Here is a 21,229-nt window from a genome sequence, read left to right as displayed (position 1 = left end):
AGTTGTCAAAATGCTCCTAAACAACCCATTGAAATAAGCTAATGAATAGTTAAGCTTGAGGTTTTCAATATTTTCCCTTCATAAAGAAATTCACTCGTTAGAGATTTCTGGAGCATTCGGGCTGGAACAGAGATTACAGGATTACAGTCTACCCCCATATATTGTACAACCAACTGTTATCATGTGAAATCCAAGACATATATCATGTGATAACAAAGGAATCATCTCTATGGTAACTGAGCAAACTCCATCTGTCGATGAAGGCCATGTGATGCAGCTGAAAGGTCTGGAATATGTCCAGTATGTGGACCTTGTGCTAAGATTCTTATCAAACTAGTTTAATAAATTATTTGAGACAAGAACAGAAGCTTCACAGGTTTTCTGAGTCACGCTGACTGATTTAGAACCGGAATGGTTGTTTCCAGACTTCCAGTCTCTTCACAAACACCGTAGTCTCAGTCCGTCTCCCGAACAACCTGCTGTCCCTCTTACAAATGAGGAATGCAATGTAGGATTTCCAATAAATAGTAACTATCTCAGTAATGTATACCACCATATATCCAGTGCTAATATGAATAACTGGAAGTTTTGACTCAGGTCGGCTGTGTCTGTGTATGTGTGGATCCATTCCTCTCATCTCTCTCTCCCTTGATCTCAGTCTGCTACTTGACAGCTTGGCTTACAGCAGTCGACCAAACTCAGACTGCTGCACACACACTCACACACACTCACACACACACACACACACACACACACACACACACACAAACACACACACACACACACACACACACACACACACACACACACACACACACACACACACACACACACACACAAATCCACACAGAGTTTGGTATTAGTGATGAAGTGTCGCCCACTGTGCATGTCATCATGTCAGGTCCCAACAGGCTCATTGTAAATTTATTTTTGTGCGGCCCCAGTTTCAAATCTATTCAAAATGCTTCAGCTGCTACTTCTAATAAATCAAAGCCAGCAATTAAGTTTAGCGTCAGCAGTGTCTCCCGCAGAATGACCCTGTACCTTTGGCCGGTGGTGGTAGTGGGTGGTTTGGTTATATCAGAGCTGAGCCACCAGCTCAAAGCGTTGGTGTTTGATGATTTGAGAATAAGACTCTAAAACAACTTTATCAGAATCACTTTAAATGTTTGCCTCCGTAGTTTGATTGTCAGTAGACTGGAGGTGTAGAGTGGCAGGGACATTGGTCAGCTAGTTAATCAATCGCAGATGACTCGTTCTCTCAAATACAAAATGCTGAAAATTGAATCGCCACATATACCTGGGCGGCCATTAATATACCTGGGAGGCCCGCCCAAGTAAAGTCTATGTCTAACCCTTCCACATCTTTCATACATTTTTGGTATTATTCAACTTTAAAGCCAGTAATACTGACGTGTAAGCTCTCAAACATCCAACACTCACACTGCAATTTGTTCAGAAATTGCCTTCTCTAGTTAACAAGCTGCATTCTTATTGGTTAGTCAGTAAGTGATAACGTGGGAAAAGAGCAAGGTGTGAGAAGATTATTTAGCACCATTCAGACACAAGGCAATACAAACTGCTTTATAGAGACATAAATATACATTAAAATAAAGTCTTTTTTTAAAATTTCATTTTAAAGACAATGAAAACAAAATGCAGAAATAAGCAAATGAATAGACAGATTAAAAAGATGTATTTAAAAGACGATTAAAACACGAGCGATCAGAAAATATCCTTTATTCTAGAACAATATTAAACATTTATCAGATACAGTTTGTCATTGTTTCTTTAAATCATGAGAAACTTGGAGAGTATGCCTCAAACTTTTTATCCGAGGTCAGAGTAAAGCTGCAGACTTCATAAAATAATCCCTTCCTTCTGCTGTTCTGACTAAAAATATCAGTGAATCTTGGGTGAATATGTCGAAGCCTGAAGCTTTTTCTTCTGCCTCTGTCTTTTAGATGAGTCTCTCCGAGTGTGTGTCCACCCTGGGCCCAGCTGCTGCACCGCTAAGATGGAGGACAGCTACATGGCGGCTGTCCGCAGCGAGACGCAGCAGAAGATGCGATCCTACAGCTTTGAACTCAAGTACCTGATCGCTGGAAACACCAAGGCCTACCACGGTGAGGGGGAGAGAAACAGAGTAACAAAGGGGTGTAGACTAGATAACATTCATCTATTTCATGCATTATTGAAGAGAAATTCATATTGAAAAAATGTTTCCTGATATTTCAGCAAATCTGAAAATGATCTGTTGTGGCATCAAAGTGTGGAGGGAATACATTGTGCATGATTATACTGCATTCAACTGCTTTCTTGTATATTTAACAAGTCCTTATCTCTAATTATAGTCAAGTCAGTTTTATTTATGTAGCCCTATCACCCAAGGCTCTGGGAAATGACCATTAACAATCTAGATTGATAAATAGTTAAAATAATCACTAGTTGCAGTCCTTATTTAAACAATAATGTCCCTTTTTAGCTATGCTGCATTGATACGTTTCCTTATGAATGTATTACAGTTAGCAAGCACTAATAATGGCTGTCGGTGATTGAAGAACGTAAATCAAAGTGACATTAATACCAGTGGTAATTCTGGTGTTTTAACGGTTCTGTCAAGTGCCTGTAGCCCCCCGTCATTCTCACTTTGTGTGTTCATCATGAAATAGCTAGTTTGTGTCAGGGTGGTGGTGTGAGGCCAGTTTATTTTGTGAGGCGCCACGGTGGCTAGCCAAACAAACAACTGATGTTCGATTGAGTCTTTGAGAGAGCGAACTCTCAGAGGGAGCAGCGGAAAACTTTGTTACAACTCTCCGCTCTCTTTCTCTGTCTGTCTGTCTCTGTCGCTGCGATAATCAGGTTTTGTTCTTGACCAATGAGAGCGCGAGGGACGGAGAATGTTTACATTCAGTACGTATCCGCAGCAAAGTGTTGTTGCCGTGGGCAACAGCCGGTCTCTAACGGGCTGCTCTGAATAGGAGGAAGAATACTCTGCTTGTCCACTTGTCTCTCAACGCTATTCACCAGTCTGTGTGAGCATGTGTGTGTGTGTGTGTGGTAGAAAGAGCTTATGTGTGTGTGTTTGCGTGCATGAATGTGTGTGCAGAGATTATCAGAGGGGTAGAGTTGATGAAACCCAGCAGACAGACATGGCAAACATGTACCTCTCTGTTTTCTTCTTCTCATGCCTCTCTATCTCCCACTCTCTCCTCTCCCGCTACATCTGAATGCACCCAGGCTCGGTTTCAGCTGCTATTTATGCCCAGTGGAAGGCTAAACCATCCATGGGTAAAATTAATGCAAAACACCAATACACCAGGGCTGAATGAGGAGAACACTGCAGCAAGTGATAGGAGATGAGTTGAGTTTGATGCATTCACTTGCAAGTTAGCAGGATGGGTTTATTTAAAGAGTCACTTCACTCAAATCACAAAAAAATATTTTCTCATTAACCCCAGGAAATATAAACCGCTGGAGATTGTTTCATGTGATAGATTTCATTCTGGGAAAATAACCTAGCAACCTCATTACAGTGGAGGTAAGCAGGGTTTGTATTGTGCTGAAAACACGCAGAAAAGAAAACGTTCTTTTGGCACAGCAAGATGACTATAATGTCACGTAAAAGCATTTGGATTATGGTTTTTACCTCACAGGGTGTTTATCAGGGAGGAAATCATAAAAACATCCGACATGTTTATGTATTCCATTCATGTATTTATAGATGATTATGGTCTTTTTTCTAGTTGTTGAAGATAGCTTTTCAGCAACAGTGTGCTGGATTCTCTGTCAACAGTTTTAAGAGGAACTGCAGCAGCTAAATGATTCTAGTTTCTTTTCTTTCAAACTCTTTCTTTTTCTTTTCTACCTACATGAATTTCATGGTTGTGGAAGGTAAAAGTAAGATTAAATAGTAAACATACAAAAAGACAACAGCCCAGTGATTATCTAGGATCAGTAACAATTATACTCTTAACAGGTCTCCATCATATATATCAAATGTGGGTTTCTTTAAGGAGTAAGTTATTTGTCCATACAGTACAGTTGCTGTAGTTTTTCTAACCAGATTGCACGAGAAGGGGGGAATAATAATCCTAGTTTGTGTTTTGGGTGAACCAATCCTTTAATGAATGAAATTAATTTTGCACGACAGCAGTGGTCAACAGCTGAGCTGAGTCTCAGCGGATCCCCTCTCCAAAGCTCAGTGATTAAAACCCACTAGAGAAACTGAGACATGCCCAGAGCGCTTGTAGTCAGGCTCTATTTACACCCTGTGGATTACTTTAGTGTGTGTGTGTATGTGTGTGTGTGCGCGCATATGCGTCTGCATGCTTGCGTGTGTTTCTCCTGGCACTGTAAGACCCTTGTGCCCTCTCCACCGTGGCGCAGCTGTCATCCAATCACAGAGGGTAAAGAGCTAATCACATGACCCCGGAGTAGACTGTGCCGTGTCACTCGATGCCGTCTGTATTTGTGTTGCTATTGCCAGGACGTGGGTATGCAAACACATAAAAGTGAGACGTTATCACTCAGTACTGTAGTGAGTCATGCTTCTGCTGCTCCACCGCCTCGTGCCCCGACCACCATCAATGTCACCTCATTAGATGTCATCTGTTTGTGTGAAAATGAGTCTGAATGTACAGAACTGAACAGTGTCGCTGTTGTGAAAACTTTCCTGGAGAGTGATAATGATCTCTTTATTTAATCGATTTGCGAGTTATTAAATACATTCACACTTGGAGAGTCAGGCTGCGATAGTGAAATACAAAGCTGTTGAAACACACACACACACACACACACACACACAAACTTGCGCGCTGACGGGTTGAATGACTGAGTGAAAGTCACAGTTGAATAGATTTCCTTCTCTCTTTTCATCCAGTTTGTGTCTGTGTGTGTCTCTGTGTGTGTCAGGATGCCATCAGATTGACATCACCCTTTTTACTTGGCAAGTTTCAAACATAGACACTCACACACACACACTGTTACACACAGCCTCTGTTAAGGCTGCTGTCCACTTTATTAGACCGTGTCGGACGTAGGAAACACAGTGGATCCTGAGATTGGGCCTCTCATTATCACCTGACTATAGATAACAGGGCAGTGAGAACGAGCTCAGGGATGAATTAAGTTGTGTGCTATTTTGGCTCGTATGCAGCAGGATAAAGTCAGTCCAAGGTTAGTGAGACAGACACTCTGTAACAAGGGAAACTGATATATGCACAAATATGGAAATGACACATCTTACATGTGGGAATGACACACATGTCAGTCATGCCCTCAATGCTAATTAGAACACTTTTATATAGACTTACTGTGCATAACATACTGTATAATTTTGCTTCATATGTCTAAAGACTGATACTGGATTTTTGGGGCCGATGTTGACACCAGAATCGGAGAGTAAAGAAATTATGATGTTGGCATGTTGGCTGATATTCTGATATACACAGTAAATGTACATAAACATACTTTTTTTGTGATGATCCTTCAAATGTGGCTATCAAACACTTAAAGCAAAGATATTAACACAATGGAGGCAGAATATTTTACAGTTTAACAATAAACTTCATTGTCCAAAATGACATCAGTGCACACAAACTGTAAACTTCACTGGAAATGTGAGGATGATACTTTAACTAAAGCATCTTTTTCTGCATTATGTTCTGTAAAAAAAGAAAAAGAATCTCATATCTGCACATATCTGACATCATATACGCCGATACCAATATATCTGTGAAAGGCCAAATGATATATATCAGTCTGGCTCTATAACAAATAAGACAACCTTTGTCTGGTGTACAGTACAGTACAGTTATGTTTATTTGTTACATCACATGTGAACCAAGGGGTTGCTCAAAGGTATACATGTATCACAACTGTTCTGTTAACATGGCTGTAAATTCCTTTTTGGTAGCAGTGTTTATTTTCCAGCTTTGTGTACTACTTCAACATTTATTAGGTGTATTTATTTATTACAACATCCAAAGCATCACTGGAGTACCAGTATTTGCAGCAGTGAACTTTTGGTTTTAGGATGGTTTAACTGGTCGTGAGGGGTTGAAAGTTTTTTTATCTTGCATTTTGTTTTTGTGTTCTATTACTGATTTATTTTACTTTGTAACTACTTGAAAAACTTCAATATTTGTCCAACCAAGAGGTTGTGAACAGAAACAGCTAAATAGTTGAAGAGTCAGGTATTCTGTGTGTGATGATTTTGTTAAACTATAAATGAAACAGTGACTGCATTCCTTGATGGGTCGTACAAAAAGACTGTTGTTGCTCATAATGTTTTTATTTGGCTACACAAGCAGTCTGGCTCGAAAGATGGTAATGTTGGTGAGTCAGCTGGTCCATCCAATAATTTGGTCCAGACAGAAATTTTGTAATCCAATTTGTGAATGCACTGATATTAAATTTGACACGGACATTAATGGCTCCAAGAAGATGAATCCCATGACTTTGGTGATCACTTGACTTTTTGCCTCCGCCAAGGGCGTTATGTTTGCGCTCATGTCTGTTTGTTGGTTGGTTTGTTAGCAGGATTACACAAATGCTACAGAGCGGATTTCCATGAAACTTGGATGGAGGATGGGTCTCAGCCCAGAATAGACCCCATTAAGTTTTGGTGCAGATCCAGATAAAGGGATGGATCCAGGACTTTTTTCTCAGTGTCTTTAACATTGCGAGATAGGGTGTTTTGGCTGGTATCTATGAATAATTACAATTTGATGCAGATTCTAGATCTGATGAGCTCAAATTATGGATGGGTGGTTTTCGAAAAATTTTGAGTGATACAGGGCTGTGGAGTTTGATATTGGATTTGGCTCAATTGAATCAAAGGGGACTGTTGGGCCTTGGCGGAGGTATGCACTCTACTGAGTGCCGTTCTAGTTATCTAGGGCAATCAAAAGGTCAAATTCACTTTGTCAACTCTACCTGCAGTTGATTTGAATTGCACATTACCTAAAAAGTTTTTGGCAGCACCAGCTGTAGCAGTGTCAATATAACAAGAATGGGGATAGTTATTAAATAATTAATTAACTAATAATTAATTAAACTAGTTATTAAAGTGAAAATCATACTAGCCAAGCAAACTAATACACAAACTTGGTACACAAACTATCCCCATTGCTGCAAGATGACAGTTGACTGACAAGAAATTAGCTAACAACAGTTGATAATGTTGTTAATATTCCTTTCAGTTACAGTCGTGTCTAATTATCATTCATTTTTGTCACTAGAGCACATGCTTCAATAAAATCCATGTTTGTCTCTCTTCTCTTTCATCCCAGAGACCTTCGAGTCGCTTGTGTCCTTCACATCCAACCTGACTGGAACTCTATTCGACAGCGCCTACTCTGCTCTGGCGTCCGACTGTCGCCCCCTTGTGTTTCATCTGTTCAGCAGCATCAAACGGCACCTTTCTGGGGACTCTAATTCCTCATTGGACCACGCTGTGCGTCGGTTCTACAATGATCTTTTCCCATTGGTCTACCGCCGCCTCCTCAACCCTGGGATTGGCCACACGTCGCCCCAGACCCATACGCCCCCCTCTGCTTATCGTGACGACTGCCTGCGGCTGACGCGGCAGGATGTCAGCCCATTCGGACCCCATCCTCGCCTCCTGGTGAGCAGCTTGTCCCGTGCACTCGGGGCGGGCCGAGCACTGAGCCGACTGCTGAGACTGGCTGGAGAGGTTGTGAATGCGACCGAGAAGGCAACGTTATCCAGAGAGTGTGGACGTGGCTTAGTGAGGATGCAGTACTGTTCCCACTGCAGAGGGCTGACACTGATACGGCCCTGTACCGGACTGTGTGTCAATATTATGAGAGGATGTCTGGTAAGTCGATTTGTAAATGTGTTTTAAAGGTGCAATATGTAAGATATGGCCCAAACTTTAGTTTGAAACATTTCAAAAGTGAACGAACGTTAGTGTGAAGAAATAAAAGTTTTGAAGTCATAGATGTCTATGTATTGTGTTGCAGAGATTACTACAAAGGTTGCATGCTAACCAGCTAGCCCTATCCCGCTCTGTCTTGTAGTACCACTTTGTACCTCAAGAGGCAATAGTCTGATAGTATGGTCCCCCTTAATTTCTGCTAGGAGATATATGCAAGCGGCGATTTCGCTGCATTTCACAAGCTTTCTTAGCTTTTTAAGTCTTTTGAATAAACAAAATTAACAAAATAAAAAAAATAAGACTGTTTTACTAATTCTGTTATTCCTCTAATATTTAATCTGAACACAAAGAGAAATGTAAAAACACAATTTGGGGGTTTTACTGGGAGTTATGTGTTTTGACTAAGGATAACTCCTAAAATGTTGAACTATCCCTTTAAATAAACGTGCCCTTCAACCTCCTGACAGTTCAAAAGTAAATCACTTCAGATATCATGTTAGTAATGTTTTGCTCCACAAAATTATTTGCAATTGGCAAAAGTCCATCCAAAATTATTTTCCGGCCGCGTATGTGTGTATTGTGACAGTGTTTGAGATCCATGGGAAACCTCAGAGTATTTGCCTCCTTCTGCTGTTGGAGAGACAAGTAACCAAAAGAAATAACCATGCTCCCATCACTCACTTCGCTGAATCAGTCATTCACAGCATTTTATCATCAATAAATAACTCCCACATTAAGTCTTAGACTGACAAATAACAAGAGCATAGCCAAGAGAATTGGCAGCGTCTTCCGTGCGTCTTACTGGGCTGCTTCGACATTTGCTGGACAGCTTTAACTGCGCCCGCAGTAGAGAGACTTGTTTATAGCACAAGGCTGGAGGATGGCACTGCTCATCCTGCTTGAGAGTTTCTTGGAAGGAAAGAAAGTGTGATGGAAAAACAACTCCCATCATGTTTATCCTCTTCATTAAAGAAAGGAGAGAAAAACACACACAGCGAAGTCGAGGAGAGGCACAGGGACAAGTCGGAACAGCCTCTCTGTGACAGAAGGCAGCTTGGTTTATGAAAAAATGTGCTCTTGGCACTTCTGTCATGAGACAGAAACTGCCTGTCATCTCAATCATCGGTTCATCAATCCATTTGTTTGACTAATTATAGCAAAGTGTCATGATCTCTGTCACTGATAGATTGTTTTTAAAGAGTGTTTTATGCAGCATATCGGAGCCAATTTACCTGCTTAAGTGAACATTTTAAATGCAGCATTGAAGCATGTCGTTCTCCTTTCCACATTTGTCACTCTTCTCATTTTTCCTCTTTTCCTGTCCATTCTCTCTTTTCTAGATGGGTGTGTCAGAGCTTGGCGCCCCTTGGGGGAGTTTGGTGGTGTTGCTCCAACGGTTAGCTGCCACATTAGCAACCAGCAGCAACCACAACAGCATGGAACTCGCTCTGTTAGCGGTCCGAAATCATGTGAATGATGCCATACTGCACGCTCAGCTGCACGGACCACGCATTACAGCCACAGTAAGCAGAGGGGATGATGGGATGGAGGGGAAGGTGTATCCAAGCGGTTTGCTTTATGCTGTCCATACTTTACATTTTGGACTTTGAAAGGTTTGAATACTGAAGAAAGGTTTTGTCCCTAAAATGTGGCCCTCGAAAGTACTGGCACTAAAAATGGATCAGTAACAGATTGCTAAACCATCCTCACTCATATGCCCCAATAATAAAGTCATTTGAATTTTGGACACAGAGTGAGGAAGGCCGTGGGTTCTCTTTCAGCCTGGCAGTTGGATCTCCTCACAAAGGCCTTGTACCTAGAAGGGCTAAAAACAGCCTCATTCTTCAGAGGATCTGGGGTTCCCCTCAGTCTGTGTGTGTGTGTGTGTGTGTGTTTGTGCTAGTGTGTATGTGAGTGTGAATACAGATCCAGTGCCAGACAAAGACTGTGGTTGGCGGGACAACCAATACCCAGAATGCAGCTTGGTTCTGAGTGATGAGAAAGTTTCTGTGGCTAATCTCTGGACAAACAGACGACACACAAATACATGCATGCACACACTGTTGGAGGAAGAACTAGAGAAAGCATCCAACTTTGAGAGAACATTGTGGACTTAGTAGAGTAGATTCCTGAGAGGTAAACAAACACACACAAGCATAATCACACTGCTAATTGTGGCTAATAAGAAAATACCACTTCATTAAATATTTGACCATGCTTCTCATTCATTGGACACATCACCAAAGGCTAACCCCCTAACCCTTTGACAGTGTCGAAGTGCATCATGAATTTTAAGACAGCAGTAACCTCTGTAACAGTGTGAGAGCAATGTAGGGGGGACTGATTTCACCAGCCTCTGTAATACATTGTGTTGTGATCCATGGCACCGTGCTGGAGTTTGAGGTAATTGTGCTGGGCTCCTCTGCTTTAAAGCACGGAACAAAATCAGTTTTGATTTTGCAAGTAGAGCATAACACAGAGTTTTACTATACTGACTGTGGGGCTTGGATTTAATGGAGCTAAGACTGAAAAACATACTGGATGTTATTATGTGAACGTATGCTTGCTTTTTGTCTCATAAATTTAATAATGGAAAGTGCAGGGTACATTTTATGAATGTTTGACAATCTGCCACAGGACACGCTGCCCAGCAACCTGTGTCAAGTTGTAAAACTCTAACACCACATATTGTAGCTGATAGGAGCTTGCAGAGAAGTTGAAATTACCAATAGATGAATAAAACATCTAGTACAAACTTGACTGAACCTACTGGGAGAAAAGACCAAGCCACTGACATTGACAATCCAAGGATTACCATGTCTTGTATAAAAAAAGTGCAACAATATCCACATTCATATGATTCATTAATTATAACTAATAATTAAATAACATCCTGTTTAAAACCTCTGGTGCCGATGAAGGGGTACTTGAGCTCATCTGATGGGCTGTGAGACTAAAAGGTTTGGAAGCTGCTGTTCAAGATTGCTGAAAAGCACCCACGTGGTCATCATTAACCTTTCTGAAACACAAACCTGCCAACTGTCTCTTCCTCAGGTAGAGAAGGTGTGTGGACCCCATGCAGCTGGTCCCATGATGCCAAGTGCAAATCCCACCACCTCACACGTTACAACCTCTGTGAGCCCTGCTACATCAGTCACCTCAGAGAGGTCACCTGTGACATCGCCTCCCTCAGCGGGTCTCGCTGCTCATCAGCGTCTGCAGCAGCAACCCCGAAGGTGAGACCCATACTGGAAAGACTTCTCTCAGAGGTTAGAATATCTGGGGAGGGAATTTTCCCTCTAGGAAAGAGACAGAGATTGTTTTTAAATTTGACCTTCAGTCACAGCAGAAGAAAATCAATTCAAAGATATATTTTCCTGTGTTATTTATCCCAGCAGGTCATTCCTTCTTAAAGGTTCCAGAGGAGACAAAAGTCGCAGCCTGAAAAAACTGTCAAGGTAAATTTGTCTCCATTAGTTGAACTTTGATTTCTTATCAAAGGAGTATTTGCACATAATAACAAAGTCAAATTACATGTGTCTAATCACCTTTTAATGTCTGCGCATGTTTTTAGTTTTTTTTACATTAGTCATTTAATCTGTTTTGTTAAGTTAATGTCCACATTTTTACCTCATTCTACAATCATTTAACAGATCTGTGAGAATTGTTCAGTTTATGTCCCCACTAGTGATAGTTATCAAAGGTCAAACCAGTCAGCGAGCCTTTAATTTTCTGTAGGTATAGTGGCATTTGAATAAGACAATGTCTTCATTCTTTTATGATTCATTCCTCCTGAAGGATATAGACATTTTCCAAAGGTGGGACTTTCATTATGCAGTCATTGTCAAAACTGCTATGAGCTTGTTTCTCTTCCCCCATGTTGTTTTCAGTAGGATTTCACAGGGAATTGGACATGACAAGTCTAAATTGGAACAAATAAAAGCATATGGTACTCTGACTACCCAAGCATTCAACTGTGCACAACTCTCTCTCTTCCAGGGAGTTTGAGGGCTCTATCCAGCGGTACCAGTGGTTTTTCTCAGAGCTGCCGGAGATGCTTTGTGAAAGTGAGATGGAGATTGAGCAGCACACATGCTGGAGTGGCCAAGATGTCGTGGAGAGGTTTGTGTGTTTGCTATATTACTTTAAAGCAATGGAAGGACCTGCTAAACACCAAGAATGTACAACAGTCACTCTGACACAGTATGTGATCCTGCTGCACTGATTGTCTATATTAAAGAGAAAAGTATATGGAAAGAGAGAGAGTTCTGAAAAATATTGGCTTTGGACAGAATTTTTGCTAAAAAAAAATATCGTCCGCTGTCGGGCATGGGTCAGGCTCGTGCTGAAATTTCAGGCCTGTATTCAGTAGTCCAAGTTGGTGCATAGTTAATGACTGGATTACTGCTACAAGAGCCACAGTGACGTCAACCATTGGTTCCTGAAGAGCCAGAATGAAGATCAAAGTGGGTGGTGCTGGCCGTCGCCATCTTGGCAGTGACTGTCTCCGCCTAACTCCCGGCTAACCATAGATGGGCAAATAGATGGAGCCTGGCTGGAGCTGAAGCAAGTCTTGTTAGTTCAGTCCCACTCAGCTGCAAGCGACCAAGCTGGCTAAGGCTAAAATACACACACCGTACAGTCATGAGTGGGGGAAGTAGCTATGGAGAACACAACTGGTTCTTGTACCAGGCTGTAGACATGGCTATTATATTATATGGGGATTGACTCTCTTTTGGAGCCAGTCTCAAGTGGTCATTCATGATTCAGCCCCACAGGTTGCTGCTTGCTGCACTTCACATGTGTGAATCATGTTTCTGTCACTCTAGGTAAGCCTGATATCAATATCAGTTCTGTAATAGCTAAATTCCTATCCTCAGATGAGATTTTTTTCCCTAAATGCAGTGAGTAGACATGTTTCTGTAACACCAAAACTCCTAAATGTCGCCCTAATCTGAGATAAGATGGATTTCAGAGGCCCCTTTATATCATTAAATGCCGGTGATGAGTGCTTCTATGATGATAATGATGATTTATAGAAGACAACAAACTGAGGCAAATGAGAAAGTGTGTGTCCGTGTGTGTGTGTGTGTGTGTCTGTGTCTGTGTGTCTGTGGCTCCTAAGAGTTGCCAGGGTTGGGGGGTGACAGGGTTGTGGAGGTTAGAGAGTTCGTTTCCAGAGTCTTTCTCATGGTGATTGCATTGGCAGCTTAAACTGGTAACAAGACAAATGGGCAAACACACACACACACACACACACACGTACCAACACACACACATTCACAGGCGCGCACGCAAACGCCCTCCAACACACACATTCCTACACACGTACCATCTAATGCGCAAACCAGCGCGCACCCTGCAGTACACACAGAATATGGGATGATTGCGGTCATCTGACATCTTACTGCACACAGCCCCGTCTCAACATACACAAACGTACACCCACAAACACACACACAGACACGTTTATACTGCTTTACTTGCGAGGACACTCACAGACATAATGCATTACCAAGCCCCTTACCGTAACCTTAATCATCACAACTTAAATGCCTAACCACGACCCTTATCCTAACCCCGAACTGAACCCAACCTTAAACTCAAGTCTGGAGCCTCAAACAGCTCTTTGTAGCTCTGTCACAAAAGTGAGGGCTTGACAAAATGATGTCATTTTCCAAAAATGTCCTCACTCCCAAGGTCCAAAACTCAAATTGGTTCCCACAAAGATAGATGTACAAGTATACACACACACACACACACACACACACACACACACATACACACACATCTCAGAAGCAAACAGTAGCTGGAGATTTTCTTCTTAATGGTCTATCAACCATATGAAACAGGCCGTGAAGCCTTCCAAGGACAACAAGCCTTCCCACACAAATAAACAAACAAACACACACACACACACTTGCTTTGTCACTGTCAGTGCTACAGTGAAGGCCAGTGAACCTTGTGTTTAATTGCTCTGCCATTTCTTTGCCTCTGCCGATAGTAATATACACTAATGGTCCGGACCCGCTCCATATGAAAAGCGTGACAAGAAAGCTTTTGTTGTGATTTAATAATATAATCACATCGAATTGTGATTACCGCAATTGACACACAGACGATTATGACTGCGTTTCCTAAATGTCCCTTAACTATAATGACTGTCTCGTTGTAAAATGTCCCTTAAGTCAAAGAATTCAGTCAAAGAATTTCTCCAAAATAAAGAAAAGCTGTAGTTTACCGAACATAAAAAGTCACCTGTTTTGCCAGAGCTAATGTCTTGTCTCGTGTAAGTGCAATGTTTTGTTTACATCCTGACTTGCATTTAACTTGCACCCTTACCTACAGTACATCCAGAAGTCCCCTTTTACTCTGTCATTTTGTCTGTGACCTACATTGCGGTTCGGTTTCTGCTCGTAAACTCGTAGAATTTGAAGTGTGTTTTATGGTGAAGTTTTACTTCAAGGAACAGAAGAGATGTTATACTCAGCCTGTGTTGGAGTTTAGCCAGTCTGTGCCTCTCTGACCTCTTTACATCTTCTTCTCTCTTGCATCTATCCATCCATCCACCCATCCATTCATTAATTCAGCCATCCATTCATCTCTCCACCCTTCTATTCAGACCTCCATTCATCTCCTCCGCCCTCTGACCCACTTCACTTACAAACGTCTGTGTTGGTGAGAGAAAGAGAGATAGGCGGCTAAACACATGCCTAAGGGCATCTTAAACAGCATCCTCAGGGAATGTTTATCGTCAGAATGCCCTCAGTAAAAACAAAGTGAAATAAGTGGAATAGCTTTTACATTTTACATGAAAACAAGCAGGAGAAATGTGCACAAACTAAACTGCTGCTTCCCAAGGAATAAAAAAGAAGGAAGATACAATTCTACAATCGTTTTGTATTATTCAACAACTTGAGGTAATAAGCTCAGAATACAACTACCAGCGGGTTACTTTGAATTACTTGAACAATGTGGAGACCCATGAGTAAACACTGCTATCAGCTGCCAACCCAGACTAGGCCATACATACACTGAGGCGATGGCAGGACCCAATTGGCAGCAGCTACAGTCGCTCCTGGCCAATCTAGTACAGACAAAGCAGAGAACAGTCTTCACCATTGTATGTGGTGTTCCATCATATTATGGACACAATAGCTCTCAAAAACTGTCATTCAAACTCATTATATCTGTTCTAGATAATTTAAGAAGAAATTTCAATCATTCAATGACATTTAAAGTCACAGCTGCACTGAGCAGCTTCCTATCTGTCCTGTCTCACTTAATGTCACAGCCCCCATCTGTAGCTAATTTACAGCAGCCATTTCTCCCTCGCTGAATGTCTCTGATTTAAATCAAAAAAGCGCAAATGGTACAAATGAAATCCAGTGTGTGATATGCAGTGGAGTCTCAATGCCTTTGATTGACTGGCCTCTGAAAAAGACAGCACAATTATGATGGTATGAGGATGAACTGATATTGGGTAACTGTGCATGAATATTCAGAACAGTACTGTCAAACAATTCAAAGATGTGTTTTGCTGCTAGTGGTCGAATGTAACTTTACTCTTGTACTTTACTTAAGTACTTCACTTGAGTATTTCCATTTTGTGCTACCTTATACTTTTGCTCAACTACTGTACTGTACATCTTGCAAGATGTTTAATGGCTGTAATTGAACAGGACAACCTTTTGTTGCTCCTAACCGTCTCTGTCATCTCTTGTAAACTTCAATATGACTGATCTCACTTGCTTGACTGCTTTTCAACATGTTATGAGCCACAATCAAGTTTCATTGTTCAGTTGTCAGACAACAGAAAACAGATGTTTTAAAAGAAATACAACCCCAAATCACTGACATGCAGATTTGCACGTCCTCCGCAATTATTACATTTATTTTTCATTATGCTGATAAACTGAATGATTAAATGTTCCTTTTTTTGATAGGTCATTTTTCCAAATAAACTATTTAAAAAATATCTTAGATTAGCTAGAAAATGCATTGTCACACCACTGAAAACAGACTATTCTGAGCTGAGCTCATGAAAAGTTTTTAAAGATATGTGGGCAGGACAGAGATGCTACAAATTCACGATGATCCCAAAGAACATGGTGCATTGCTGTACGGTTGCCACTTGTGGACTCGACTGTTGACCCAACCAGCCTTCATGTGGGTTGCTAAGGCCAGGTGAACCCAGGTGTGAATGGTTGTTATGTCCATTTTACTGCATAATGAGTGCTTTGATACTTTTTACATATTTTTACTTCAATAAGATTTTGAATGCAGGACTCTTACCAAATTAATGGATCTGAATACTTCTTCCACCACTATCTGCATCTATTCAGACCGACTAAACTGTACTGTTTATGTAGTCAGTTGGAGCTGTAATAGCTGATAATCTCCAGAAGAGGGAAGCATCTCATCAGCACCACTAAGTAACAAGTCATTTACCCTGCCTCCACCACTGATGACAAGACCTGCCACACCCGATGTTAGGATGCATTCTGTGTATTTCTAATGCATTCATATCTGTTTTACATCAGCCATAAATGCATCACAGAGTCATGGAAATGATGTTAAAGCACTGAGAAAGAATTGTCTGGAGGCGGTGGTGAGGAATGTGAAGGATAGAGAAAGTGAAGATTAGTGCAATTATTCCAAACCCATCCAAACCGCAGCATATCGCTTCCACATCTTCCACATACAAGAAGTACAGGTATAAGCCTCAGGTGTCAATACAGTATGCTATTGTGTGTGTGTGATAGAGCTGTGTAAAAGACTCCACAGGAATGCAGGTAGATTTACAATTGAGGTTTTGACTCTTATAATTACACACCTCCTTCAGAGCAGATCACTATCTTAATTTCAATTTCACTGTGTGTTTTCTGTGCGTGCATGTCTCTCTCTCTCTCTCTCTCTCTGTGTGTGTGTGTGTGTGTGTGTGTGTGTGTTTCCGTGCCTGCCACAGATGCTTTAAATGTCGTTTGCTTCAGGGATGAGACAGGAGAATGGATCTGTGTGTGTTACCGTTAACAGCCATGCTGTAACCGAGGGCAACAGCAGAGCAGCTTTGTCATTATGGTGCTGGTGATTTATGTGGGTCGTTCTCTAGATCTTATTAAGTGTCACTCACAGTCACACCTTTTCTGTGTCATCTGCAGCACACTTTCTGCAGTATTATCATCTGTTGTCAGACAGACAGAGGGAATCTCGATAGCCAATAGCTCATTCACAGCACTGACAGTTTCCAATACATTTCAGCAGGTATTGGATGTGAGAAAATGCTTTAGCTGTGCAGATGCTGTCAGTGCCTTCGTCTCCATATGAATATAAAGCACAATTCTGATGAAGAAGATTTCTGTAACTTCGGTAACCATTGCACAGAAAACTCAAGTTTATCAGCTCCACCATTTGTCATTTCTTAGAAACCAAACTGATGAAAGAGGCAACATTTCCAATGTCTGAATCCAATCAATGACAGTGACCATTGACTGCTTTTCTGTAGAACTTGAATTTATTTTGTTAATGTGACTTGATCTTAGTCAACCATTTTAATTGAACTTAACACTACTGAAAGGGAGTCAGATAAAAAAAGCCACCACCTTTTCATCTCCAGCCTGAGTGAATGTGAAGGCGTCAAGCATTAAGTGAGAATGATATCTAATCAGCTTTCAACAGATAGTTAGCTGCTGCTGGCAACGTGTTGTATGAACGCCTCCTTCTGCAAATAACAAATATACGCACACAGCCAACTCTTTTTTGCTACTATTTTGCTGAAGGCCATAGATTTTAGACAACTGATTGGTGAAACAGTATGGAGCCTTTCATTCTCCCGCTATTGCACCAATCATTTCAGATATTATTCCATTAATAATTTATTTTGATTACATCTTGCATAATCATAGTCATGAAAATTGTCTAACGTGGTCCCTTTTCATTTGCCATGGAGATTGCAGTGACACTGATGACTATCATCCAATTCCCAAGTTGTTCTGCCTGTCACTTATCCTGGAATTGCTAATCAATAGCTGCTGAAGGCATTCCTCACGGAGCGCTCCACATCCATCTGCTTTTAGAGCCACACCTGTGATTTTATTTTGGCTGCAAATAGTTTAGACCAGTGCTTCCCAACCTTGGGGTCAGCCCCCCTCCAAGGGGTCCCATAATAAATGTGATGGTTCAAAAGATAATTAAAGGGATACGGATTAAAAATGTATATTTCTGTTACATGAAAGATCTTTTGAGCATCAAAGTTCATTGTTGACCCTGGGAACATTAGTTTGACAACATAGAATTTACGCAGGGCCCACTTTTTTCGTGCTTATCACATGACTTAAGTGTGTAACCTTCTCAAAGTTGTTTATTGTTTCTGACACTCTTGTAAAGTACATTATTTGTTCATCTCTTCTGCATATCTTATTGCTACAGATGAAATCTCTGAAGGAAAAGTCCCTCATTTGGTTAAACGGATCACAGCCCTTATTTTGAGAGTCCAACAGCCAAGAAGGTTGGAAACCACTGATTAAGACAATGAGAATCCTGCCTTGTACATTTACAGATTTATCCTCTTTTGGAGTCAGAATGGATACCTCCAAATAATTTCATAGATATTTCAGAGATATTTATGACATTGATGTCGCTGTGCCAGTGTAGGGACAGCCCAATCCAAAACTTTACATTTTTATGCAGATGATACACCATTATACTGTGTTGCTGATTCTATTTACGTTTCTACAGAGAAATTGCAACTCCTCTTTCATCAACTGCAAGATACAAATTACACATACCGATACCGATGGCAATACAACTATACACAGTACTCACAGCCAGAGATTTAGTGTATATTACAGTAAGTTGCATATCTCCACTGGTTTTAGGATTGAGAAGGTCACAGAAAATAAATACCTTGTTGTCTGTCACAATAAGAAATGTACCTTATATCAAATAGGAAACTTTTGTAAGATCTTGCTTTCTGCACAATAACAATTTCCCTTTCCCCAAGTTGTTGGAAAAGTACTGATGAAGATGTTTTCTTTCAGTTCCTAATTATCGGGATGAAATCAACACGCTCCAGCTGCCATTTTTGGCCCCTAGACTGAGTTTACCATTAAGATCTTGTACATAAATACGTAAGGTAATTACAAACCCCCAATTGCATGTTTCATGATTCAATCAGTTGGTCTTCCTCTACTGAGTGATACAATAGCCTTTGGTGTTTATTTATCAACAAATGTAATTTTAAATGCTCTTGAAGGAATGATCTGCACTTCATCTGCTTGATCTGCCGCTTGAAAACACTTCATACACCTCTGTAACTTCAAAACCATACATAATAATGGTCTCATACCTGCTTGTAATGCTTAGACTAATTATGTTAATTATTTTCCAAAGTCTCTCTTCTGTTTGTGTCTGTCAATTTGTGTTGGTTGGTTTATTTCTTAGTGTAATTGTTAACAGGGTGTTGTGGTAAAAGAGCAACTACTATATGCTCAGCCAACCTTCAATCTCCTTCCACTCTTAACTTCAGTGTTACTAATGAGAACTTGCATTCATAGCTTAATGAAGATTAAGGAAAACTTGAATATGCCAGGATCTGGGTTAGGGTTAGTCTTGCATGTGCAGCAGATTCATTGGATGTGTGGTGTTGACACTGATCCGCAAAATCTTTGCTGGAGTCAGAGGAATCTTGGGATTTCCCCCTGGGCCACAGTCTGTGGTTTTTAATTGCGCTTTTTTCATCCTCCCTCGTCACCCTGCTCCTTTCTTGTCCTTCTTCTCATATTCTGCTTTCTATTGCCATGGATTATATAAATAATTTTGGGGGAAGTTGCTTAACCTTTTCTAATCCCTTTTGGGATTTAGGAATCATATGTTTTGTGCAGGTTGGTACATTTAGCATCACTTCCTGTTTATATCTACCATACTGTCACATCCCAGATACACAGTAAAAGCAGGTTTACAATCTTACAGAGATTAGGTGGGACGCACCTTATGATCACTAGCTGTTGACTGTTGCATCTTTATAATTAGTGTAAGCAGTCTCAATGGTGATAGTGTTTGAACTGTTCATTATGTTGATGCAGCAGTACAAAAGAGATCCATGAGATATGGTCTGTGTCATGAAGTAAGCCAGCTAACTTTAGGCTGAACCCAGGGTTTCAGGATTTGTCAGGCTCGCTCACGTTATTTTGTGCAGTAGTTTGCTTCCTGTGGAGTATGTCAAGATCAAAGGAAACATGTGTAAATGGCCCAACCACTAACAACCTGCACAAAAATGTAACTACAGTCTCATATTGAATAAAGAAACAGGAGGGAGCTTCCTACCATGGGTCATATCACAAAGTGAATAAAGGAATGTAAACAGTTGCTTTGGGATATATAATTACAGCACAGTACAGCTTGATCGTGTATGGTATGCTGTCTAGCATTTAATATCAGGAGCTGAAGTATAAATCAAAAGCGATGCGGCAGATACAGTGCAGGACAACCATGTGCCAACCATAAATCCAGCCATAAAAGTAGCTCCAACTAATTTATGTACACAGTGTTGTAGTCACACAAACCCTGATCAGTTGCTCTTTTCCCGTAGCCATTATGTTAATCGTTGAGTAGTTTTTCTACAGTAATCCTCTCTGCATTGGCAGCAGAAACACTATAACTGTAATAAAGCATCTCATCATGAAACATAAGAGCAAAACTAGAAGTTATTATTTTTCTGCGTGTCCACTCTAGGCTGCTGAAGTGTCAGCAGTATAATGTCTTATATATTTAATTTTTTCTGTTTCTGTTGATCATATTTATTATGTGCTGGATTCTTTCTCCCCAAAGCATCGTATTATTTTTGCCTCTCTAATGACCTAATTTTCCCATGAGGGTCGGTAGCCTCATCATCTCTCAAATTAAACATGCAGCTCTTGATCTGCTGATGTTGTGTGCGATTGGCTGCTTATTTAATGTGAACTTGCCCAAAGCTGGAATGGAAAACGTATCTCAGAGATGGCTCATAAGCACTTCTGTGAAACTGGTTATCATGGATTGCCAATGTCAAGCTTAATGAAGCCAAAACACGAAAAGCTTTGTGACTCAGGCCTCAGGACATTTGACTTGACTTTTATATATGACCTTTAATCTGGAAAATGTATGCATGAAAACACAATAAAACAGAAAAGATTTGAGAAACTTAATTAGAGACTTCATGCGTCACATTAAAGTTTCTGATGGAATCTGATTCCAGACCAGCAGGGTTAGCACGGCTCCAGAGGCTGGGGTCTTCACTACCGCACCATCTCTCGGCAGCGGCCAAGTTGTATTTTTTTAGATTCAGCT

At 40.8% G+C, this 21,229-nt stretch overlaps 1 protein-coding gene across 2 annotated transcripts in view; it reads left to right on the top strand.

Annotated features, from left to right (window-relative positions):
• Positions 1-21,229, top strand: part of LOC311258660 (glypican-5-like) — a 57,407-nt gene that overhangs the window by 3,604 nt on the left and 32,574 nt on the right. Inside the window, exons 2-7 of one of the 2 annotated variants that reach the window (XM_084355149.1) lie at positions 1,965-2,126; positions 7,296-7,843; positions 9,244-9,426; positions 10,958-11,139; positions 11,299-11,361; positions 11,903-12,025. In XM_084355149.1, the coding sequence (XP_084211275.1) occupies positions 1,965-2,126; positions 7,296-7,843; positions 9,244-9,426; positions 10,958-11,139; positions 11,299-11,361; positions 11,903-12,025 (1,261 nt within the window). The remainder of the gene's footprint in view (positions 1-1,964; positions 2,127-7,295; positions 7,844-9,243; positions 9,427-10,957; positions 11,140-11,298; positions 11,362-11,902; positions 12,026-21,229) is intronic. The other variant, XM_084355150.1, reaches the window with a different exon arrangement.

The sequence above is a fragment of the Pagrus pagrus genome, assembly GCF_965226575.1.
Source record: "Pagrus pagrus genome assembly, chromosome: 6".
Taxonomy (NCBI): domain Eukaryota; kingdom Metazoa; phylum Chordata; class Actinopteri; order Spariformes; family Sparidae; genus Pagrus; species Pagrus pagrus.
Note: the sequence above shows the minus strand (reverse complement) of the source record. Positions and strands in the feature narration are given on the sequence as shown.